At 35.8% G+C, this 27,225-nt stretch overlaps 1 protein-coding gene and 1 pseudogene across 1 annotated transcript; both read right to left on the bottom strand.

Annotated features, from left to right (window-relative positions):
- Positions 1-12,303: 12,303 nt before the first annotated feature.
- Positions 12,304-22,597, bottom strand: LOC106395275 (annotated as a pseudogene).
- Positions 20,448-24,273, bottom strand: LOC106395351 (glycine-rich protein 23-like). Its single transcript, XM_048754150.1, has 4 exons — positions 22,459-24,273; positions 21,649-21,915; positions 21,392-21,564; positions 20,448-21,286 (listed from the first exon to the last, which is right to left on the bottom strand). Exon 1 carries the CDS (start codon positions 23,907-23,909, stop codon positions 23,283-23,285), a length of 627 nt encoding a protein of 208 aa, XP_048610107.1. The 5' UTR covers positions 23,910-24,273; the 3' UTR covers positions 20,448-21,286; positions 21,392-21,564; positions 21,649-21,915; positions 22,459-23,282.
- Positions 24,274-27,225: the final 2,952 nt, after the last annotated feature.

Genomic DNA, 27,225 nt, shown 5'->3' with positions numbered 1-27,225 from the left:
CATTATTGACCATAGAATTAGCCGGTTAGAAATAGTTTGTATATATCTAAATTTGATGTTGGCTTATAGGCAATTGAATTTTGAGTGTTTGTGTTATGGAAAATTTTTACAAACATTTTAGAAGTCAGTGTTTTAAATGATTTGACAGATTTTAGTCTATCCTTTCTACAACAAACATTGTAGAAGCCGGATAATAGTTTTGTTAGCTAAACAGTATTATTATTGTATGACTTTTTCTATATTTATCTTCATAATCTTTATTCTAAGTAATATTAGCTTGTTAATCCTGTTGTTTTTGATATTCACGGGGCTAACGATTTCCTTTTGAAGCATAAATCGATTGGTTAATTTATAAGTTAGCAGATACTTTGACTTATACATATATTTTGTATGTTATCTGGTGTTTAATTTTTGTTTACCAGATATTTAAACAATTGACGATGTGATATTCCAAATGTCTCGAGACTTATGTTTACTCGAATACATAAACTTAGTATTCTTTTCATATCAAGATGACAGCGTGGATATCTCTATTATTAGCCGTTTATGTAAAACTAAAAAATTTATTCACTATAAAATTAGCCAGTTAAAACAATTTGTATATAGCTAAATTTAATGTTGGTTACATGCAATTGAGTTTTGAGTGTAGAACGAAATTAGCCTAAAGATTTAAATCACATAAAACACTCACAAATTATCAATTTGCAGTTTTTTCTTCTTGTTTCACTTTATTATATGTCCTCAAAATAACATAATAAACCAAAAGAGAGCAAGAACAACAACAAAAAACCCAAAATCTCGAGAGTAAAATATAATGGAAGTGACACTAGGCCCACTGCACTCACATCTATCGTGATTCACATCAAAAGAGTCTCTAATGGAATTGTGACGGCAAAGCTCACGGCGATAATTTGTTTGTCGCTCATCACACGGCGATGCATGCAGCACATGGTAGACACTCACGCCGTCAAAGCCATGGATCTTTATCTCAGCCCTATCTTTCTCGTTTGTGATTTATGGGTCACTCTTAAATCTCTCGATGGGGTCTCGGTGGAGGAGAAGCAGAGGAGGAGCAGGATGAATGTGATTGGACATTCATGAATATTTATTTGAAATATAAGTATTTTTTCCGCTTATAAAAAAATATCTTCTCAATTTAAACACATTTCATCACATGCATATATATAATAATAAATATATGTACCTAATTAAAAAAGGGGCATGTGGTAAAATACTTCCAGACAGTTGCTCTAACAATCATGTTTTTTCTGTGTTTTTCCGTATTTGCAAATTTTTCAGTTATTGTGTAATTTTTTCGTAAATCGCTCTTAAATTAAGAGAATCGATTAACTATTCTTTTCACATATCATAAAAGTAAAGCTAACAAAAAATTAAAACAAAACCAAATTTGACATATTTCCCTTTGTGATTGGGCACTTATAACATTTTTTTTTTGAATAAATGTAAAATTTTATTCAAAACAAACTTTTGTACATCAAGTGCTTCTATTCTTTTGTACGGAAATCAAGTGCTTGTAATTATTAAGTCCCTCACAACCAATTCCAAGTTTATTAGTGCCCAATCACAAAGCTCACTCCCAAAACGGCTATTCAGTTTACTAGTTGTCTCTATGTTCTATAACCATTTTAACTTGAACTTTCACTAATGCATCATATTAGCTCTCAACAATTTCTTGACTTGTTATCAGAGTGTGATCGATCTTGTCTTTAGTTACTATACCCTCATTTTATCCTCTTTCACCATCTTCCTTCCTTCTACCGTATGGTCAATAGGAAAGAAAAACAGAGATACACATGAAAATGAACAACATTCACCTTTCTTTCTTTAAAAAAGACAAAAATAGAACAAAAATTGTTATAAACCAAATGATGATTGACCATGGACCAGCCCGTACTGCAGGCCCAATCCGGGACATGATAAAGACAACCAGAGACTATGTGTTTATCTAGTATATATTCCATGTATATCTGTAACATAGTGTTTATCTTTATCCTTATCTTGTTAGGATAAACATGACCTTATGACGGTCTAATACCTTGTATATATATGGACCTTCTGGTCGACACTAATAATGACAGAAGTATTTCCCCAACACTTCATTTACAACACGTTATCAGCACGATAGACTCCAAAACCCTGAGACAAAACCTAACCTAAAATCCGTCACACATAAACCCTAATTCAGGCGTAACTTAAAATCGATCTATCTCTCAAACCCCGAGGAACCAGACGACGAGCCACATATCAAATTGAAGCTCTTGACGAGACGAATCCATCAGCGCAAACCGTTTGTCGATCCAATCTCAGACGCACCCACAATCGCAGAAACAATACGCGTCGCCGTTTTACCTTTGGAACCCCCATCCGCGACCATACTCCAAACCGTCCGATCCCGATGAGACGCGTCTCGCCTCAGCTCGCGACCGTTCCAGCTCGCGTTCCAGCTCGTTCCAGCTCGCATCCGTTCGAGGTTCTCTTGGTGGTCCGGGTTCTACAATCTGCAAACAAAAGGTAACCGTAATTCTAAGAACATGAGAATTGAATTTGGATTGTTTGTAAAGATTGAAACCCTAAAACTAATCTCTAAGATGAAAACTTTAGGATAAATAGATCAAACCCTAAAAGAGTAAATCGGAGCTCGAATAAGTCCGATCCCCTAAACCATAAGTTGTTCCCTTAAAAACCCCGGCCCCCATCCGCAGCCATGTAGCTATATTTAGCAACATGTCTCTGCAAATAAAATAAAACCAGAAACCATAAACTCTTTAAAATCTCGAACCTGAACTTGTTTTGAACATGTTCTTAATCTGAAACTGATTTTAAAATTGTTTAAAACTTTTCCTGATGATAGTTTCACATTAGAACTGTTTAGGATTGAAAGTTAAACAATTTTTTTTAAAATCTGACTGCTATATGTTGAAAGAAACCGACTGTTACTTGCTTAAACTTATAATTATTGTCATGTTTAATGTTCTTATCTAATCTGAATCAACTAGAACTGTTAAGGACTGCATGTTACATTTTTTTTTTTGAAAATCTGATCATGGTTTCATAAATTAATCCGAGGTTTTACCTCCTGTTCTTGTCTGAGAAATTTGTTTTCCTGATGATTGATAACGACTAGAACTTGATTAGGATTAAAAAATATATATATATTTTTTTTTTAATATTTAAAATCAAAATATCAGAGATATATCTGAGAAAAAATATTTATTTTTAAATCGAAAAGTATATAATAAATTGCTTGAGTAAATCAAATCTTCCTGATTTTTTTTTTTAAGTCACAATAATTTCTGATTTGATTATTTTTCGAAAACCCTAACCTGATTTCATGATTGAATTGGTTTGCTTGATTGCATATTGTTTGCATACTAATATTGCATACTGAACATGAAATCTCGACTGTTAGGGATATAGATCATTCATAGTTTTCAAGAAATCTGATCTGAACTGAAAAAATCATTATACTAAATGATCCGATCCAATGGGATGAAGAAAATATGAAACATTTTCCTGATCATCTAAGATAGAATCCCTAAAGGCCTTGAAACCTTGTGTTTGAAATAAGAGGACCTTAAATATGAAAAATACATTGATCCACACCTTAAACCGTATGGTTTTAAGAAAATGCATCATTTAGAAAAAATTTTTCTTTTGGTCCGTGTGTGGCATTGATATGAAGCATGAAAAATTTCAAAAAAATTACTTGATTAAGACCTGTTTTGAATAATGATTTCAGATGTCGAGTTTCATACCCTCAGATTACAAAGCCCTTGATCTCTCTGGAGATAATTATCTTGATTGGGCTATAAACACTTTAGCCGTCTTGAAGTCTAGAGGACTTGGGAAGTGCATCAAGTATGGCAATGACACCCTTGCGTGTGAAAGACACAGAGCCATAATGATTATGCGACACCATCTCTGTGAGGACCTAAGAGACGAGTTTGGATATGTTAATGATCCTCATAATCTCTGGTCATTTTTGAATTCTAGATTCTGTGAGCCATTGTTGCACGAATCCAAGAAAAATGGGAAGCTCTAAGGTTCCAGGATTATGAATCCGTGGACAATTATCACTCTGATCTTATGAGAATCACCTATAGTCTTAGACTATGTGGTGAATTGGTAACAAACGAGGATTTTTTAAACAAAACTCGTGACACATTCCATTCAGAGGAAGTGTTGTTATCACATCAGGCCAAAGGTTTCACCACCTACTATGACCTGTTCTCATATTTATTAGACACTGAGCAAAAGAAGCAGAAAAGGATGGATAACATCAGACGGTTTAATGACATCATGGAGATATATTATGAAGTACTAAACAGTGAGATGAAAATCTCTGAAGCTAATAAAGCCACATTTGATAAGAAGAGATCTGAGGAGGATTCCGAGTGGACACTCATGGACCATGAGGTCGGATTATACATTGAATAATTTTCCGACATTCTGATTTTATGTTTTCATATCTGATTTGATTTATTTGTTATTCATTTATGTTATTGAAATAATAAAAACGATTTTGTTTTTTATATATTATCTTGCTTGGTCTTGCTTGATGATTCTTGATTAAATAACAAATAAAACCTTAATAAAAGGATAATCAGTCCACTGATAGTTGATTTCATGCATGGTTTAACTTTACCTTGATTGTATAGGTTTAACTTTACGTTCCTGCAATCACATAAAATCAATTGTTGGGTGTAGACTAATGAGTCAGTTCACTGATAGATTGATTTCTCGCATAGATTTAACTTCATCTTGATTGTATAGGTTCAACTTTACCTTCCTACAATCACTTGAAATCAATTAATTGGTACTGACAATGGCAAAAGACACGACATTATTCAGACCCATTGAGTTATAAAGAAAAAAAAAATTTCAATGTTTTCTACATTGAACCAGTGAGCAAAGAAAATACGATTCCTTTCAGATTTTTGAAAAATCGCCTAAAAGCATTATGAATGCCTATACCCATATTTTCTACTGATTTATTATATGCTAAGGATCAGTATGAAAGAGGCATAAAACCATGGTAACCAGTATGGTTCACCACGAAATAAACACTTATGGCATGACCAAATTAGCCATCTTGATCCAAAACATGATGAAAAATTAATTAAGACACAAAAGTGATCCCATAAAATCTCACAATGTGTTATAAGTACACAAAGGGAAAATCACTAAAATTAAGGCTCCACTGTCCTAAGCACTACGAAATTATGAATATGTTCATGAGGGGAAGAGAGGACTAAAACCCACAGTCCATGATCATATCATAAATTCGGATTCCATGGTTTACAACCATAATATACACGGCTGGAAAGCTTTAAAGCTCTCACTAATGGTACATCACCCACGTCCAGCCTAAAGCTTAAGGACATTATGTATATAAATATTGATTTACATCAGGCCATACATGTAAGCATAGACATTCCCACGTCTGAATGATTAAGGGTCATAAACCAGACATATACACAAACCATCTTAAGAAAATACGAATATTCCACCACATATATGTGTGCCATTTAAGATGGAACCTCAGATGAGGATTGGGAATATATATTAGATAAATAAGACTTCCTCCACGAAACTATAATGTATCTTGTGCCAAACATGGATGATTTAATCAAGTGGTCAAGAACACAGATTACAAAAGATAGTAATCTGATTATCCAACTTTAAAAGGAAAAAGTTATCAGGCTGATAAAGAGTAAAGAGTAAAAGAGAAATATAATGGTATCAACCATAGTTGTCTTGGCAAGATCCTCAGACCAAAGATTATGATCTAGACGTTCTAAAAGAATATGATCAAAAGATATAAAAGCTAGCAGAAATATATGCCAGACACACTGATCCGAAAAGAAAAAAATGACTATGTCATACCAGCTTAAGCACCACGAATTTGATGTCTAAGAGACACAATCAAGTTGCTACAATGTCTATTAGAGATAGACAAATAAGTTCCAAATAATAAGGAACCTCGGAAAGTAATGAAAGGTGCTCAGAATCGTACAAATCCGAGTTCATAAGAGAAACCAGTTCAGACAGAGAAATAAGGTTGCGCAACCACACATCTAAGGTACCAGACCATGTAGTTTGGGACGCCAAACTGCAAGGTATAAAGGTCTTGGATAATAAGATCTCAAAATCTAATTAGATCATGTCTGGAACAGTATGAAACTAAAGATAAAGAGTGTTAACACCAAATATGTATTTACATACATAAGAGCTCATAAAAGATTGTAGTACTTGGGATTTGAAGGATATAACCTGAGGATCATGAACCCACATAGAGTACTCATAAAACCTATATAGGGACGTGGGGTGTTCAAAGAATTCAAAGTAATTATAAGACAGATGGGCGTAGTAACCATGTACATACAGAAAAGCCATCTAAGAAAGAAACCAGTGAATGGATCTTGTGAGATAAAAAATTTCGTGAGATTAAAGGACATGACCACATGGTATAGTGTGTCCATGTTCCTTCTAAATAACGTTCAAGTATAGCTTGATTACACAAGAATACTCACAAGGACCAAGAAACAATTTATAAAGAGATATGCTCCTATATGGTGGATGCTACTACAGAAAATCAAGTTTAATTTTGTCTGGATATTTACTAAAGAAATAATGGTGTAGTAAGCAGCAAATGGATCACTGGATAAAGGTATCAACGTACCATAGAAATATGAGAAAGAAATTCTCATAGAACAAGCTTTGTTCCTAAGTTGTTAATGGATTGTAATATACAACAGCTGTAAGTAATATGAAAGACTAATTATTTACCTAGTACAGTCAGTCCATACAGAAAATATTATAATTTCTTGTGATCATAATAAAGACCAACTGAGAGAAAAAGGTTTAATGGTTCAAAGGTTCAATGGTACAAGTTATCGATTGATTAAACAGGCTATGTTTTACATATGGAAAGTCTGTAGAAAAATCATAGCCGTGTGTGTGTGTCAGCACGCCTAAGTGAGAACCATTAACCAGGATAGTGACCAGAAGGATGTCTGGTCGTGGCTTAATGATTATAAGCATTGCTAAAGCAAAAAAAGATCGATAACCATGTACAAAGGACATGAGTGTATGACTGCGAATTCATTGTGTGATGAGTTTCATTGCAGCAAATAATTATTGATGGTATGACCTTAGACACTCATGATTATGAACGAATATAGACAAGGTCTATAGCTCAACATAGATCGACAAAAGAAAATAAAGAATGATTGGTTACAATGGATAAAGCCATTGACACATACGAAGAGATATAAGTCCAAATGAACGAAAGATATGAAGTAAAGTTGTTCGTATGTGTTCTGGGTCTATGACTCAATATATATTGAATGTCCACGTTTTGGGAAAGCCATATAACCAAAGAGAATCCGTGGGACATGAAAAAGGACCTGCAAGTAAAGTTTTATTGCAGATTATAAAGTCCATCCGAGCACCGTTTGAAGCACCATCAGTTCATCCAAGACTTACAAGTTCATTCAAGGAGAATCCAGCTGATCATCTTCACCAAGTCATAGGCAACTTCAACGTTCAAGAAGACTCGGATACCAGATGAGAATGCGTCTACTACAGTGATGCATTCATCTGGGGGAGTTCATGTGTTGTACTCTTTTTCCTGTCCTTGGTTTCCCATTTTGCCACATTGGTTTTGGAGTTTTTCAGGAGAGGTTTTAATGAGGCAACATTAAGCATGCAACAAACCTGTACCGGATGTGTCGATCAAGGGGGAGTGTTATAAACCAAATGATGATCGACCATGGACCAGCCCGTACTGCAGGCCCAATCCGGGACATGATAAAGACAACCAGAGACTATGTGTTTATCTAGTATATTCCATGTATATCTGTAACATAGTGTTTATCCTTATCCTTATCTTGTTAGGATAAACATGACCTTATGACGGTCTAATACCTTGTATATATATGGACCTTCTGGTCGACAGTAATAATGACAGAAATATTTCCCAACACTTCATTTACAACACGTTATCAACACGATAGACTCCAAAACCCTGAGACAAAAGCTAACCTAAAATCCGTCACACATAAACCCTAATTCAGGCGTAACTTAAAATCGATCTATCTCTCAAACCCCGAGGAACCAGACGACGAGCCACATATCAAATTGAAGCTCTTGACGAGACGAATCCATCAGCGCAAACCGTTTGTCGATCCAATCTCAGACACGCCCACAATCTCAGAAACAATACGCGGCGCCGTCTTGGTCTTTTGGAACCCTAATCCGAACCAACAAGATTTTCTAGCCAAATTCAAATCCTGTGAAAGATAAGTTTATCATACCTTAGTTGTTTGATGATATCTTGTTCAGATTATGGTGTTCATGTAATCTAATACTCCTTGTTTTTATTTCATGAGCTAAGAGGAGTTGGTGCAAAGATCTAATCCCGAAGAACCCTAAATTGTTCTTGCTTGCGTTCCGGCTTGCAAACTCCGATCAAACTCAACTCTGATTAAGCTCAACTTCAGACATTCCCTGTCCATGATCAACGTCCTCAGCCTCAGCTCAGCTTGAATCCAGCTCAGACCAAATCCCCGACCAGACGCAACCGTCCGTGAGAAGAAACAAGCTCGCGATAGCTCTCGGCAACGTGACCCGATAGGAGCCATTCCGCGTCCGTTCGTCTCAGCTCGTCTCTGATCTTTGGTGGTCCGGTTCAGACCTGCAAAACAAAGGTACAGACTTAATCTGAGAACATGAATCGAACCTGGTTGTTTTGTAAAGATTGAAACCCTAAAACTAATCTCTAAGATGAAAGCCTAAGGACAAATAGATCAAACCCTAAATGAGTAAATTGGAGCTCAAATAAGTCTGATCCCCTAAACCATAATTCGAGATTGATCCATTGATCAATTAAAATCAGAACCTTAAAGGTTTTTGAATCTCAAATCAAATCCCCTTGATCAAAGATCAAAGTTTTCGAAATACCCTAGAAACCCTAAAAGCTTAAATCGGTTTTGACTTCATCTGATCTATTGATCATTGAGGTTTCTAAATTATTTGATTGTTTGATTGATTGATCTGAGATTTTAGGATTGATAGATCTAATCTCAAAATTCAAAATCCTTAAGGCCTTGAAACCCTTAATCTCGTTTGAAATTCCTAAAGGCCTTGAAACCTTAAATCTCCCATTACTTAAAGCTTGAAAGATTGATTTAAAGAATTTACATATTGAATGAGAGTTAGGTTGCTAAATTATTCTAAAACCTAATAGATATGCAACTAAGAAATAAGATTGAATGCATTTAGATCCCGTTTTGTATATGGCCGTGTGGCCTAATCCATTGCTCACACTTGCGGCCTTGTGCCCTTGATTGATTAAAAGTCGTGTGGCTTAGTGCATATCAAAGTGACCGAGTGGCCTAGTATCCGGATGATTATATAAACCGGATTGCATCATGAACCAATCTTTAGGATTGCTGTATCACACCAAGATGGCTGTGTATCACACCAAGATGGCCGTGTGGCCTAAGCATCACAATACTTGACCGTGTGGTCCAAGTATCATAAAGAGACTTATGAAATCATATGCACTGATTATTTTGAATTGGTTGCATTCTAAATCAAGAATTGATTGATAATATGATTTCAGATGCCGAGATTTGAACCCATGGATTATACCATTCTAAATCTCTCTGGAGATAATTATCTAGAATGAGAAATGAACACTTCAATTGCCCTGAAGTCTAGAGGACTCGGGAAATGTATCATTGAAAGAAATGATGAAATTGAAAGTGAAAAGTTAAGAGCCATAACTATTATGAGCCATCATCTCACTTGAGGAACTGAAAAATCAGTATTTCCATATCAAGAATCCTCGTGACCTTTGGACAGAATTAAAGTCCAGATACACTATGGTATCATTACCAAAGGTCAAACATGAATGGATGAGTCTCAGATTCCAAGACTTTGAGTTAGTGGCCGAGTTTCACTTTGCCTTGTCCAGGGTCGTGTACCAACTGAGATTATGTGGAGAAGAGGTAACAGATAATGATTGTCTATTCAAGATATACTCCACATTCCATCCAGAAGATTTGTTGTCAAAACATATCTACATAGAAAGAGGTTCTACCACTTACAATGACCTGATCTCTTGCCTAACGGTGATTGAGAATGACAAGGTACTAAAGAAAAGCAGTGAGATGAAATATCCTGAGGAAATGGATCAAGATGAATCCAAGGCAGCCGTGTCCAATGCAATAGATGGACAGGCCGGCTTATCTATTTAACTAAGAGGGATCTCGACATTTTATTTTAAAGTCCTTGATTTGTGATTTGCTTTTAACCTACTTGATGGTTCACGATTTTATATATACAATGGAATTGGTTTTGAATTCATTGTCTTGCCTGATCTTACTTGAACATATAAATGATTTTAAAGAGTTGTCTAAAGGGCATAAAACCAAGTAAGAAATCATGAATGGGTATAGTAAGCATAGTAAAGAAAATATGGCTAAGGCATTGCCTTAAAAGGCATTATACACACCCAAAAGAACATGTGACCCATTGAAGTTATAATGTATGGTTTCCAAGTAGAAACAATGGGTAAGGAAGGAAACAAGTTCCTTTAGTTTTAAGAAGAAAAACGCCTAAGACCTTGAAAGAAAGTAGTCGAGACTATACCAATGTTCTCTACTGATCAAAACTATGCTACAGATCAGTATGATAAAGAGGCAAGAGATGTGGTAACCATATTGAGATAACACCACGAAATTTTACACTATATGGCATGATAGAATTAGCCATCCTAAAGTCTAAACTTGATGCAAAGATTGAAAAGGCACAGAGTTATCCCGTAAAAGATCTCACGTTGTGAAACATGTACACAAAGGGAAACTCATTAGGCTTAATTGTCCCAAGCACCACGACCTTATCGTATAGTCATGAGGGGGAGAGAGGATAAACCCATGATCAATACTACAAGTTCGTGTACCATTATGGTCTAAGACCAAGTTATATGGCTCGGCCATAGATGACCATTCCTCGGCCGTAGAGGCCATGATACAAACGGCCAAACCAAAGAGGCCATGAGAATAAACGGCTCGCCGCATAGTGCAGGCTTGGCCGCACACGTTCCATTACCTATAAAAGGTTCGGCCAAGTAAGCTATTAACTATAAGTTATCAGCCAAGTAAGCCATTACCTATAAAGGTTCGGCCATGTAAGCCATTATCTATAAGACTAAGGTTCTAAAGTCTATAAGCTTGGAGACATTATGAATAGAAATGACAAAATGATCATATGCATCAGGCCATATAAGTGAGCATAGATATTCCCATCTCAGATTGAATACGGGTCATAAAACCAGACATATACCATCTTAAGAGATTTTGAATAAACCACCACATACATATATGTGTCGTCTAAGATGGAACCTCAAAAGAGGATTGGGAATATATGTTGGATAGGAGTATTACTTTCTCCCACGATTTATAAAGAAAACTTGAGCCAAACATGGGTGATCGGATTGTGGCCAAGTACACGGATTGCATCCGTCTATCCAAACATTAAAGGAGAAAGATTATAAGCTGGATAAAAGAATGATAAGAATGGTTTTAACCATCATTGTCTTGGTAAAGATCCTCGGACTAGAGATTATGATTTAAAACGTCCAAAGAAAGATTATAAAGATAGCTAATTGAGATGCTAATCGAAATGCCAGACACTGACCCGAGAAATGACTAACCAGCTTAGCACCAAATGAATGTCCTAGAAGAGACATAATCAAGTTTCTATAGAGTCTATACAAGATAGGCCAAGTGTTCCATAAGATAAAGGGATCTCGGATAGAAAAGAATGGTGCATGAAATGATAGATCCGAGATCATACTAGAAACCAAACAGACATTGAGAAAAGGCTGCGCAGCTACACATCTAAGGTACCAAACCATGTAGTCTTGGGACGCCAAGCTACTAGGTAACAAAGGTCCTGGATAATAAGATCTCAAATCTATAGATCATGTCTGGAACATAATGGAACCACATGAAAGTGTCGACACACACACACATTTGTATAAAGATACATAAAGTTATAGCACTTGAACATAAAGAGATGAACGAGGATCATGAACCCACGAAAGAGTACTCATACAAATCATGAAAGATCATAGAGATTAGAAAAGATAAAACGTGGAGGTTCAAAGTATCTAAAGAAGTGATGGGCGTATTGGCCATATACAGAAACGCCATCCTATAAACCAGTGAAATAGATGGATCCTGTGAGAAGTAAAGAAACCGTGAGAGATGTACATGATGTAAAGGTGTTCATGTTTTCCTACTAACAGCATTAGATCATAGCTTGTTACACAAGGTACTCACAGAGATCAAAGGAACAGATTATAAGGAGATAAACTCCTATGTGGTGGTTGCTGCTACAGATTTCGAAATTGACAATGGTCTGGTCATAAGATAGAATCAGATACAATGATGTAGTAAAGCAGCATATGGATCACTGGATAAAATTGAAAGAACAGCTTTGTTCCTAAGCTGATTCATGGACTGAAAAGCAGCTGCATATAGTACGTAAAAGAAAGTGATCACGCATGATCTTGGAGTTGTATAAAAGACAATCCAATAACAGTCCATAAACATTTGAAATCCCTTGTGTTTTATACTAAACCTAAAAGAGAGGTTAGTAGAACAATGTGGGTGTCCGGCTAAAAGCATCCGGCTCTTCAGCTAGACACGACCGGCCCTTCAGCTTAAGGTGTCTGGCCTTTCTTCTTGATCACGTGCTAGTAGAAAAGATCAACCATCAGGTTGCAATCCGACAATCAGATCCCTTAAGGATCTGGCATAGCAGAACGGTCTGCTGCTGTATAAACTCCACAAATTTTTGTCGTAAGGATAAGAGGATATGTTTAATCTATCCTTACCTGTCGGATATAAAGTATTGTAGTCCATAAGCTCGTGAAAGCCGAAGTCCATGACCTAATAATGTATACTTAGCGTGTGATATGATCCACAGCAACTGAGGTCATGAGACGCCATCATCATCATTAAGATATGAATGCAAAATGAATACGGCATTACCTAAGGCAAAGAAATCGATGTCCACATCCATGGGAGTGTTCGGCCACAGAGCCATAATAAGAGATTATAAACTCATAGCAATGATCATTGATCTTGAACACTCATGAGACAAGTAGTGGACATGTATAGACGAGGTCTATGATCTGAACATGGATCGGCCAGATTGAAACATGGTCAAATGGTAACCATAAATTGCTGAAGTAAAGAGTTTGGCAGTAGACGATCACGTCTAGACTATGGACACATACAAACACGATTTGCAAAGACCCAATAGTGATCTCTGAGACCAATGTGATTCACATTGCTTAGCACATATGCTTTACCGGGACACTCGATGTCAAAGGACATGAGAAACGACCTAAGAAGTCGAAGTGGTCTAATTACGGTTCAGTAATGAAACTGGCCGATTACTCCCATCCTATACATATAGGAAATATCACGCACCAAGATGCGTAGAATGTAGAACCGACACTGAGGTTCACATCAGAGGGAGTAGTGCGTGTTGTACTCTTTTTCCTTCATCATGGTTTTGTCCCACTGGATTTCTCGTTTGTGATTTATGGGTCACTCTTAAATCTCTCGATGGGGTCTCGGTGGAGGAGAAGCAGAGGAGGAGCAGGATGAATGTGATTGGACATTCATGAATATTTATTTGAAATATAAGTATTTTTTCCGCTTATAAAAAAATATCTTCTCAATTTAAACACATTTCATTACATGCATATATATAATAATAAATATATGTACCTAATTAAAAAAGGGGCATATGGTAAAATACTTCCAGACAGTTGCTCTGACAATCATGTTTTTTCTTTGTTTTTCCGTATTTGCAAATTTTTCAGTTATTGTGTAATTTTTTCGTAAATCGCTCTTAAATTAAGAGAATCGATTAACTATTCTTTTCACATATCATAAAAGTAAAGCTAACAAAAAATTAAAACAAAACCAAATTTGACATATTTCCCTTTGTGATTGGGCACTTATAACCTTTTTTTTTTTTTTGAATAAATGTAAAATTTTATTCAAAACAAACCTTTGTACATCACAACCAATTCCAAGTTTTTTAGTGCCCAATCACAAAGCTCACTCCCAAAATGGCTATTCAGTTTACTAGTTGTCTCTATGTTCTATAACCATTTTAACTTGAACTTTCACTAATGCATCATATTAGCTCTCAACATTTTCTTGACTTGTTATCAGAGTGTGATCGATCTAGTCTTTAGTTACTAAACCCTCATTTTATCCTCTTTCACCATCTTCCTTCCTTCTACCGTATGGTCAATAGGAAAGAAAAACAGAGATACATATGAAAATGAACAACATTCACCTTTCTTTCTTTATAAAAGACAAAAATAGAACAAAAATCATATTAATGACACAACAAACGTAAGGAAATGCTTCCATACAAAAGCAATCATCATTCATCAACCACTCCACATACATTGAAGGATCACACTCAAACTGAAAACACCCGTACTTAATTATGCGCTTGTTCGGACCAATTATCTTGACGAGCCACTCCGGTTTGCATGAAGCAATGACTTGTATTATTGACAAACAAGGAAAGATCAAATTCAGACTCAAAATAATCCTACCGGTTTCTGCGCTTTCTCTGACACATTATCTTGATGAGCCACTCTGGCTTGTATGAGGCAATGAGTTGTGCTATTGTGAGTCCAAGCAGTACTCCAAACCCATACCCTATCACAACTGCTTTCCAGCTCAACACTTTGTCTTCTTTTTCTTCATCTTCATCCTTAGGTTGTTGTGCTGGTGGCACATTAGTCCCAAAGCAACTTTTGTCGAGAGGAAAACCACAAAGCCCTGCATTCCCATCAAAGGAGGATCTAGGTTGCCCCGTAATCTGCGTTCCTTTTGGTATTTCACCTTTAAGTTGGTTATGAGACACATCTATGTACTCCAAAAACGAGAGGCTGGCTATTCCATTAGGAATAGTCCCCGAGAGTTGGTTTCTTGATAGGTCTAGTGACTCTAGCTTGCCAAGATTAGACAAAGACAGAGGAATATGCCCTGTGAAGGCGTTGTTGGATAAGTTGAGTGCAATCAGTGCTTTCAAAACACCAATAGATTCAGGAATCTGTCCTTCAAGTTTGTTTCCAGAAAAATCAATGGTCGCGTAAGGACTTTTGTTTGCTCCATGGTTAGACCTTTGTATCGCAAATCTGTAACGTCAGTAAAAATAAAGAACGTATATATTTCTCCGTCTTCTTTTCTTCTATAATTACTTCTGTGAAATTCCGTATATAGAGCCTCATCTTCATTCATCCTTGGCGATGATGCTTTCCAATTCAAAAAATAATTAGGCGGCAAGCTTCCGGTAAACTTATTATCAGATATCTCAAGTATCCGCAGCTCGGGGAAACCGATAGGACCTTCATCAGGAGGAGATATAGGGCTATGGAATTTGTTTGAACGAAGTATAAGAACTTCCAAGTTTGGTAAAGCCTTGAGCCAGAAAGGAAACGTGTCTTCGATTCCGTTGTTCTCAATGTTTAGAAACTGTAGAGAGGAGCAGTTTACAAGAGATCTCGGAAGCTTCCCGGTTAGTCGGTTGTATGCAACGTCAAGCATCTGAAGCTATGCAGCGCCGAGATATAACTCGTCAAGAATACTTCCTTCCAAGTTGTTCTTCCGAAGATTCACAAAAGTCACGTTGCTCAAGCATTGGGGAATACGACCCGTGAGGTTGTTGTAAGGTAGCAACAAATGCGTGATAGACTTATAATCGCATATAGAGAGAGGTATGCTCCCTGTGAATCTGTTGCCTTGTGCAGAGAATATGTTGATAGAGAGTGGTAGAATAGGAATGGTTCCTTCAAAACGATTTTGCTGCATAGCTAAAATCTTCACCGATGAATTTACCGAAACTTCTGCTGGACCGGCGAAACCGTTAAGAAAGTTATTCGAGAGCGCCACTGTATGGAGACGAGGAAGGCTCCATAACCACTGGGGGACTTTCCCTTTGATTCTATTGGTGGACAAGTCTATAAACTCCAAGTTCTTGAGAATCTTTAAGATGTTTGGAAACTCGCTGATGCGGCAGCTTGATAAGTACAAGATCTCTAAGTTTGGTGGGATCATGTTTGAATTTGAACCTAAACTGGAGAGAGATATACTATTACCCGAAAGGGCGAGGTACGACAAATATTTGAAGGAGGATAAGAGGGTTAAGTCAATTGGGTAGCTTATGTTTAGGTAAGAAAGGTCAAGTTGGTTGAGGTTGGTGAGTTTTGAGATAGGCTCTATGATTTTTCCTTGGAAACGATTGTTGTTCCCAAGGAGCAAGCTCTCTAGCCCTGATGAAGAAGAGGAGTTGGGGAATGCAATAGAGCCAGTGAGGTCGTTTCCACGCACTTCAAGAAATGACAAGAAAGGCAAAGTGAGGAGAGAAGAAGGAATGGTTCCAGAGAAGTGATTATCGGAAAGGATTAAAAAGGAAAGATTGGTTAGGTTTTGCACAAGTGGAAAGTTACCGGTGAGCTTGTTTTGGCTAAGGTACAAATGGGTTAAGGAAGTCAGGTTACTAATTGTGGGAGGAACTTGACCGAAAAAGTTATTAGAGGAAAGTGACAATAACTCTAGTCTGTTGAGGTTTCCAATTTCGGAAGGGAGTGATGAACTGAACATGTTGAAATCTAGATTAACGTAACTGAGATGGTGCAACTCAAAGAGGCTAGTGTTGGGACTCAAAGTTCCTGAGAAACGGTTATAAGAAAGGTCTAAGGCTACAAGTTTGGTTAGATTCCCTACAAGTGGGAAACTACCATTGAACTCATTTTGGGAAAGGTCTAAACCAGTAAGAAGGTTTAGGTTGTTAAATGAGGAAGGTACTTGGCCGAGGAAGCCGTTGAAGGCAATACATAAGTACTCCAACCTGTTGAGGTTTCCAAATTCGGAAGGAAGTGAAGAAGAGATGAAGTTGTTGTGGCTGAGGTCAAGGTAGCGAAGTTGATGCAACCTGAAGAGACTACCGTTGGGATTTATAGTTCCAGAGAAGTGATTATAGGAAAGCCTTAAGACCGTGAGGTTTGTTAGATTGGGGACAAGTGGGAAAGTACCTATGAGCTCGTTTTGGGAAAGGTCTAAAAGGGAAAGAAGTTTTAGGTTATTAAATGAGGAAGGAACTTGGCCGAGGAAGCCATTACTGGAAAGAGATAAGACCTCAGCCATTAAATGAGATTGCCAAATTTAAAAGGAAGTGAAGAGGAGATGAAGTTGCTTTGACTGAGGTTAAGGTAACGAAGGTGATGTAGCGTGAAGAGGCTACTGTTGGGCTTTAGAGTTCCACTGAGGCAGGCCCTGAGCCGAAGCATTGTGACCACACCGGTCGAGTTAATTATCGCACCAGACTCCATTAAAGGGGTCACTGTGGTCACAATGGAGGGTATCAAACTCGTTCTGGAACTCATTGAAAGCTTGAATTTGGTGGGGACGGCAAGCAACAAGACCAACAACAGGGTTTTGGAAAGAGCAGAGGGAACTTGTAGAGGAGACACTACAGAATAAAAGCAGGGCGAGAAAATGCAAACACATGGTATTCATGACTACCTTTGAAGAAGATTTATTTTGGTTTAAGAGAAAAAGAGACAAGATTGGTGTTATAAATACTTATTTGAAGTCTTTGAAGTCTTTGGTGTTATAAAATACATAAAATTTTGAGTGGCACTTAGCCATACTTTTCTCCAATCCCGATTGCTTTTTTTGTAAAGTTGGAGAAAAACTGCCACTCAAATCCTGAAGTGAAATCCACCTTAATTAATTTTTCTAACGTATAACTTGGATTGTAGATTTTAACAAAAAGGACAAAAACTTGGATTGAAAATATATGGAAAATTGCCAAAAAATATCACATTCATAATACATTTTTCCACCTTTACACTAATCACTTCTACCTTTAAAAGAAAAAAACCATTTATAATTATAGGGTTAACTAATCCAGACTTAGAGTTTAGAGTTGAGGGAAGGGTTAAGATTTTTGGAATGTGAAATTTAGGATTATAATAAAAAAAATTAAAAAACAGTTTCAAAAATAATTTTCGATTTCCAAAAAGAAATTTTGAAAAAAAAATCATAAAAATAAATTTACAAAAACGTTCGAATTTGAAAAAGTATAATTTGAAAACATAAAAAAAAATATTTATTTAAATAACTATTTATTATATATAGAGAGAACAAGAGTATAAGAGTCTTTTACCTCTTAATAAAAAAATATTTTTAAAAATATCATTTTAGTGGTGGTAAACATGAATAATAATACCAACAAAATAGTAAACATGAAAATTCTCCAAAATATATACGTATGAAATTTTTCACAAATGTTCAAAACTACATAAATCAATTTAACATAACGAGAAACACATTAGATTTGTTTACTCGATTGTCAAGTTTCAGACCTGGTAACGTTAGGGTCTGCTTAGCTAAACCATAAGTGACCACATTGGTCTGTGATAGGCCCTCACATTACCAAGGTGGTCAGTTATAGTTTGGCTAAGCAGGGGCGGATCCACATTATACAGGGAGAGTGCACTTATACCCACTCGTTATCTTCATAACACAAATTTGGATATTTTTTTCTTCTTAACTCAAATTCAAAAAGTTTATATATATTGTGGAATCTTTTCAAAGAAACAAGGTAGTTTTATAATTAGTATATTTTAATTCAAATGTTTTCAAATATATAAGATACTTTTAAATATTTTTTTACCAGGTTTGCAGATGATTGTTTCCTTGGACATTCTCAGTTTTTTTGAATAGTTTAGGACATCATGAGCAGTGCCGTGCTCAGCTTTTTTCGGGCCTAAGGTAGTTTTTGAAAAAAAAAATTAACAAAAAAATAAAATGATTGAAAATTATAAATACAGTTCATATTATTATTTTTAAGTTATGTTGCAATTTTGTTGTTTAAGAAGATATTATTAGAACAAAAATTCATCAATCATTATATCATTTCCTGGTTTGTAAAGACTCTATTAGAACTATTAAAATATTCATATAAATTTATTATAATTTACACTCTATACTATATCTACAACGTATAGTAAATTTCTAATGTGAAATTAAATTTAAAGTATAAAAATGAGTAAATGATGTAAACATTGACAAAAATATTTATAAATAATAGAACACATATAAACTTTAATGTATTTTGAAAAATAGGGGTTCTTAAATTTTGATGAAAAATGGAGGACTAAGAGCAAGTCCAATGGTTAGAGCCATTATGAGTTCTAATGATTAGTTTAATAGTTAATTTTGTAATTTGTGAAGTTTAGAATCCTTGTTAATGTAATTAAATTTGTCATGGTCCAATGGGAGAACCTCTTCGAGGTCCTCTTTAAATAAAATTTTTTTTAGAAGTTGAATTATTGGATTTCATGACATGAAAGAAAAGCATAAATAAAAATTTAAATAAACATGACATAAAAGCATAATAAAAATAAAAAATACAAATCATAAACGAGAAAAAAACTGATTAGTTGTAATCTTGATTTGTACCAAACTTTTTGATATCACTCAAATTACCCTAAGGAGTGATTTACACTCTCTCAAATAAGAGGTCGAGTTGTAGTACCTTGGGATCGAATTCACAGGGAGCTAGGGAACCAATTAGATCTAATAGTTATACGATTAAGCTAGACTAATAGTTTATAAAGCAGTAAATAAATAATGCAGAGCAGTAATAAAACAGTAAACAAGTTGAACAAGGCAATTGTTCAGCTTGACAGAGATTTGTTTGATGGAAGGATGGTTACTAGACTTAGGGTTTCATTTAGGTTATTAGAACTCTAAACTATAGATGCTAAGAATTGATTCTAGAACTCGATATCTAATGCAAAAGACAACCACCTCTCGCTGTGAGCCTAATCTATTGACTAAGTTCAGTGTTTCAGCTCTTGCATGTTAACACAGATTGAGCATCGATCGATGCTATGGTATGAGCGTCGATTGATTCTTTGGATTGAGTGTCGATCGATGCTATGGTATAAGCGTCGATCGACACTGCCTTAGGCAAGCGTTATCAATCTGATCGATTATGTTCAACTAGATTCCTAGACCACCTCTCGTATGCGCCTAGGTATCTAATCCAGCAGGATTCGGGTTCCGTTAATTGATTGCACTCTCGTGCCTCTCAATTGTCCTATGATTCTAGGTTCAAGCAATTAGTCACACTCTCGTGGTTTTCCAACTACTCTAGATCCTAGTATTACAAGCTATCCTGATGTAGAGATCTTTAGATATCCTAACAATTATATAATTCAGAAATTCATTCAAAACCCTAGAAATTCCTAAACCTAGCAGGTGGATCTACTCATGCATGATGTTTGTCACAGAAATCATAAATGAACATATGAACAACATAAAATATAAATAAAACCAAAACAATGGAGTTCCAAGAGGACTCTGAAGGAGTTCCTCTCGTCTCTCCTAACTTAGAACAATGAATAAAATAAAGCTTAGTTTCAACAATGGCTTAGAAAACACATAAATAGAGTTTATGGTCGTCCAAGGGTATTATGGTAATTTGGGGTTGCTTCTGGGCTTCAGTCGGTCATAAATTATGCTCGGCCCGCATTCTGGCATCCATATTGATCGATATCATGAGTTCTGCATCGATCGACATACGTTCCTCTTCTCGACAGCTTCCTCTCGTGAGGCAGACTGACCACTCTTCAGTAAAATATGCATAACGTCTTCTATAAGATGCTGATTGACCTCAAGCTGGTGGCATTGGAAATCAAACTCAATGCTCTATCTTGTGTAAAAAGATGAGCGCAATCTAACAGTCGGAAGGTCTCCATCCATAGCTAGACATCTGACGCGTCTGTGCAGCTCTGCACTCAAAATGCTCCAAAAGACACCAAAATCACCACTTTCCTCTAAATCGTCTCTGAACCTGTAAACACTCTAAATAGACTCTATATAGTAGTAATTAGTTATTAAAACACTTATAGACCATGGCTGAAAACGGGTAAAATCCATGGTCTATCACTTTTGTCATATATTCCCAACCAAATCAGTTTCTGATAGAGAGAGTGGGTTCCGTAATGAATGAAAAGAAAACTCAGCGACTTTCATCCCCGCACATCTTGACAGTGAATCTGACCCTCCATTACCAGCGGCGTTGAAGGCATTCATCCAGTCATCCCCTGAAGAACCTCCACCGGTTTTTGGGCTACTCTCTGCGGGTCAAGAGATACCACAATGAAGTTTAAGAACAGCCGATGTATGTAACGTAGCCCAAAATAGCCAGCATTGCACTGCCCAAATCAAGAAAAATAATTTACCAGTGGAACCATTGTCAGACCAACTTGAAGCAGCATTGGCTCAGTTGTCATGAAAGCTAAGCTGCCTTGTGAGCTTAGAAAGAAGAGAGGATTGTTTCAGGTAACACTCTCTTTTTCCTTTGACGTTCTGATCCTCTTGAATCAATGACTCAATCCTATCATTGTCTATTGCACTATAAATCAAATACAAGAGAGCGCAGATAAGCACACCGCAACTGAAATGAAATTCGTCACAAGGTGGAGGAACGATATTGAACCTGATAGAACTGTATAGGATATTCAGCATATCTTCTTTTGATTTCTCCACTTGACAAAGAACAACACCCAGTTTAATTCATGTTGCTTAGTATCACGACCAAGGAACAACTGGAAAAGAAAAAGAGATGAACAAGGAAACTTGGAGCTATAGATTAAGCATAGTCCACCTTTGGAACATTGGCTGCAAGACTGTTAAGGACAGCTTCAACATAACCACGTACTTCTTGGGACATCCACTGGAGTTTCATCCCCGCACATCACCAATCCTTACACAACCAACAAAGAAAGTTAGATTAAATGGAACTAAACCATAAACTGTAAAGAGATAAACAAAAACAAAAACCAAAAAGAAAACAGACGAAAACTAAAAGATATGAAAAGAAAGACAACAACAGCTTGGTGTGATCATGTCAACCTAAATTCCGATACTACCACAAAGGCTTAACCAATTTTATCTGCTTGTTAAGATTAATAATAACTAAGAACTTAAGCATATCGATTTCCAAAAACAATCATTCCCACCATCGCTTAGCTTATACAAAACAGACGAAAACTTATTTCACACATAGCTTAAGCATATCGATTTCCAGACAAATAGAGTTTTTTTTTCCTCAAGATCACCATCACCACTTGTTATAACCAACCAACCCACTTTGTTTCTATGCAAAAGATTCGATCTTTTCAACAGCCACACGATACTCTACTAGTACTCTAAAAGATTTCACCTTCCTCAAGATCATCAAGAAAATCATCATCGACATCAGTTTTTAACAATTCTTTTTCGACAAACAAGGGATGTTCGTACTTACAGTCTGATCTTGCTTCTTCTTCCACCTTCATTACTGCAAGCCTTACCTCTTGTCTGAGTTTCATCCTTAGCTCGATCCATGCTTTCTCTTGAAGCTGCTTCTTCTGAAGAAGTTGCTTCTCTCTTATGATCTTCATCATAGCCTCAGGAGGAAGAAGACAAAAACAGCGGATCACGAACAGAGAATGGGAGAGAAACAAAATCGACACAGCAGTAACGAAAACGGGAAATCGAAAGGATGATTTTGCCTAACCAAGAAGGAGATCGATCGAGATCAGAATCGAGAGAGAAGATGGAGTGATCGAGATTGGAGGAAGAAGAGAAAACTGATTTCGGACAAAGCCCCAACGAAGGAGAAAGAGACATAAATGGGCGGTCCAATACCAAAGTGACATGTAAGGACTCTTTACCAATTCTAAAAATCCCACATTAAACACCGGTTCTTCGTTTTTTTGATCCTTTTTCATTTTTTTTTGTCTTTTGTTTAAAACCCCTCTTAAGAGGCGCCAATGGAAGTGATATGAGGCTACTGTTTTTTTTCCATTGCCAGAAGCACAGTTCTGATCATGATTACAAGAGAAAAAAAAGGTAACAGCATAGTTTGAGAAACTATTAAACTAAATATGTATAGAAAGGTAAAAACAACCGGTCAATTGTTGACAAAAAGCAAAGCAACCAAAGCATAACTTGAAAAACACCATACAATAAACATAAGCGACACACGGTTTGCTAATGTATCATTTTATTGTAATAATTAATTATCATGATTCATTTAAATTAAATAATAACAACGTACGAATGCATGAACGTGAGCCTCATCACACATCAGTGATGGCCACCGCCACCATAACCACCTCCAAATCCTCCTCCACCACCAATGCCTTTACCAAACCCACCGCCAGCTCCACCGCCGAATCCTCCTCCGCCTCCATATCCCCCTCCACCACCAAATCCTCCTCCTCCTCCAGCACCGCCACCGCCTCCAAACCCTCCTCCAACACCACCACCGTATCCTCCGCCTGCTCCTCCGCCCAAACCGCCACCTCCGCCTAGACCACCACCTCCACCTAAACCGCCACCATGTCCTAGACCGCCACCTCCACCCAAACCTCCACCATGGCCTAAACCGCCTCCTCCGCCCAAACCGCCACCGCCTCCTAGACCACCACCTCCACCTAGACCGCCACCGCCTCCTAGCCCGCCACCTCCACCTAGACCGCCACCTTCACCTAGACCTCCACCGCCTCCAAGACCGCCACCACCACCTAGACCGCCTCTGCCGCCCAAACCCTTTCTAAATCCCTTCTTGTAAATGCCATGCTTGTGGAAGAATGGACGAGGTTTATGAAAAAAGTGTTTGTCGTCCTTAACCTCAACATTCCCAAATGCAAATTCGGCGACAAGAGCGAATACAAAGATAAACACACACGCCTTACGAGCAACTAAACCCATAACTAAGTGCTTTTCTTAATTAATTTAATAATTCCACGAGTTTTATTTGATGGAATTGAAAGGGAGAAGACAGTTGTGTCAGTGAAGCTACTCTCGGTCTGTTTATATAATAGACATTCGTTACTCCTGGGTACGTAGATCCATAACCGGTTTGGCATTCTTGTAACTGATTTCTTATTAGTTATGTTCAGTTTAGTTTATATACATACAAGGGTTTGGTGGGAGGATAAATAAACTTTATATTTTAGAAAAAGTTATATATTGATTATTTATTTATTATCTGGTTTGTTGTATAATTTGGAACTAGACCCTGAGGATATGAATTTTTAGTTTTTAATTATTTATTTTATTAAATGATGTATTTGTAATATTCGTTCATATTATATTCATTATGTAAATATTTTTTTTTCCATCTTAAACTATCTATTTTTTTACGAATGTGTGATATCATATAAAAAATATAAAAAAATAAGTATAGAGTTAATTAGATAATTTTAAAAACAGAAATTTTTCTTTCGTGTGCGATATCATATAAATAATGATCCACTCAGTTAACAAAAATATGATTATTTTATGTGTAGTTTTTTTTTTATTTTGACCATTTCCTTAAAACTATATTAAATTTTACATATTTTAATTAGAATATTTTTAATATCTCTACCTTTTTATTTGAAATGCAACTCAATATTTTTTTAACAATTATAACAAAATATTTAAAAAATATTTTTAGAATTTGTTTGAAAAATATGAAAATTACATTTTAAATTAAAATTATCCTAAAATATGATAAGTTTTGATGTAAACGAAAACTCAAATTATGTCAAAAATAATGATATTCAATGATAATAATAATTTTAATTGATTATTTTTTAAAAAAATACATTTACAAAAATATTGTTTGAAAGAAAATTCATTTATCTTTCAAATATAAAATAAAAATATTATAAATAAATAATAAAAAATATAAATAAAAACCATAAATTTAGCAAATGACAACTGGGTTATATTATGCTAAAATTTTCTTTCTAACAATTTATCAAATGACAAATGAGTTATGAGCAAATAATACCATATAATTTTTAAAAACATAGTCATTCTTAAATATTTTTTGAATAAATAATTATTTTTAAATTTATCAACTGAAAATAATATCCGTACAATTGTGTGAGTCAAATTCTAGTTTTATTGATGCATGTTATATATTAATGCTGCATGTTTTAGGTAACATTTTAATGATGCACGTTTTTAAAAATCTTCATTATTAAAATTATGCACGTAAGGATAACTCATGAGTTTTTTTGGTTGATTAAATGACATTATCTCCAAATTTATCTAAGGATGTTTCATTAAGATAACTGAAAAAGATAAACAATAAAATAGGAAGTTTAAATTCATTTAAGCATATTTCATTAATGTAACTGAAAAGACAAGTAATAAATTAGGCAGTTTTATTCCTTTTATGATATTTCATAAATGCAACTGAAAAAGACAAGCAAAAAAAAATAGAGAGATTAATTAATGAAGTAAGAACATTTTCAAATAGGTACTTCTCTTTTAATAATATAGATACAGATGATGTATTTGTTATTGGTGTCGGGAGGCCGTATTTTAAATATTTGATGCAAAAGGTTGGTCATTTGTTTATAGAAATGTGAAAATTATTATATTTGTGATAAAGAGGACATAGAGACATACTTATTATAGAGAAGTAATAATAAGTGTTTATTTGTGGGGAACCTAAACTTTGGGAATAAGTTTTATTGATGTAGTACATAAACGGCATTGCATTTTGAAGTATAATTATGAGACATGAAAATGATTGATCATGTATCAAAGAAGTAGATGAACCTAGTCTTTTACTTATAGAAATAACAGTTGGCGCATTTTTTGTTAATGTTGTTTGGATGACATAATGTTGTAGCCTTTGTTGCTTGTAGTCATGTTTAGATCATAATTTAAATCGAGCAATGTTAATGCATAGATGGATGGATTTCTATTGTTACAGCGCAATGATTTCTATTGCTCCCGATTTGACTTTTGCGATTTAGTTTCGAAGAGATTCGTCGAGGTGCATGTAGATCACAGTTGTGTTGTGATGTTACCGTATTTTATGTGTTTCACTGGTACGTAATTGTGTTTGTAAGTTAAATTAAAACCAAGAAACGTAAACATCGTTAGTTTTTATTAAGAAATAGATTTGCGGACGTAGTCCCAAAAATCCATAAACGTAAACCGGTGTGGAGGACGATAGTGGAGAGTAGACTGAAGTTGTGTGTGGTTGAAACATATTTCAATCCTAAAGCCATGCATCTAAAAAAATTGTATTTTACCAAAATGCATCATTTTTTGTCAACTTTTGTTATAGTTTATATCCTTAATTGATTTTTACAACAATTTGCAGAATCTAAAGAAAAGATAAAGTGACTTATCAAAAAAATTAGTGATAAACCTGACGGTTGATAAAAAAAGTGATAAACCTAAGATCATCATATTATGTATGAACTGAATAGGACATAGGAGACGAAAGAATCGTAAATTTACAATCACTTTACTGATAACCCTTCGAGTTCTTGGTGAGCATCCACAACTAATTAAGCACTTGATGTGCCATGCCAAAATCAGCTTTTGGATTATTAGATGTGGTAACTGCAACATCCCATGTCTCTGGAAAACTACAAACAAAAATGAACGACTTTGGACGCCACTGGTGTTGGATAAGCGCATTAGCTACACCATCACTGCTCACACGTGCCTGCATTGTGGTTAATGGGTCAATAACTTTCTGACTACGTTCAGCTTTTACCGGTTAGACTTGAGTGAATTACACCCTTCCTTGTAGATATCCATGGCATCAGTGATGCAGCCTTATGACCAACAAACCTTAAAAGAGTACTGTACTGAGAAAGCAAACTTAGACAGCGGCTGCTAGATGTAGACTTCTTGGATTAGCTTACGAACTGCTATCGTCTGGTTGGCTTCACCATCCAACATGTTGTGAAGCTCTGTAATGGTCAGTGGTTACATATTGAATCGGAAGATAATGGTACAGAGCCTAACAAAAAATAAGTGAATCAATAATGCACTTCAATACCATCTTTATATATCTATCCTTTTTGCATGTGTATTAAACCTAGAATAAAAAGCCAGCGTCTCACACTTTCATGTACATGTAGTCATAAGGAGTTATAGCTTTCCCGTCTTTTGGAGCAGCTTTAGCACTTTACCATCAGATCCATTTTTCACAAACTTGAATTCGCTTCAAGTTGATGGTGAAGATAAATTAAAAAGCAAAGAGAACTAAATCAAATCAGTAGGA

This window comes from Brassica napus, chromosome C4 (assembly GCF_020379485.1).
Source record: "Brassica napus cultivar Da-Ae chromosome C4, Da-Ae, whole genome shotgun sequence".
In the NCBI taxonomy this organism is placed as follows: Eukaryota; Viridiplantae; Streptophyta; class Magnoliopsida; order Brassicales; family Brassicaceae; genus Brassica; species Brassica napus.
Note: the sequence above shows the minus strand (reverse complement) of the source record. Positions and strands in the feature narration are given on the sequence as shown.

Bases quoted from the DNA above. Each gene is read 5' to 3' on its own strand.
- LOC106395351 (XM_048754150.1), bottom strand. From the start codon at position 23,909: ATGGGTTTAGTTGCTCGTAAGGCGTGTGTGTTTATCTTTGTATTCGCT.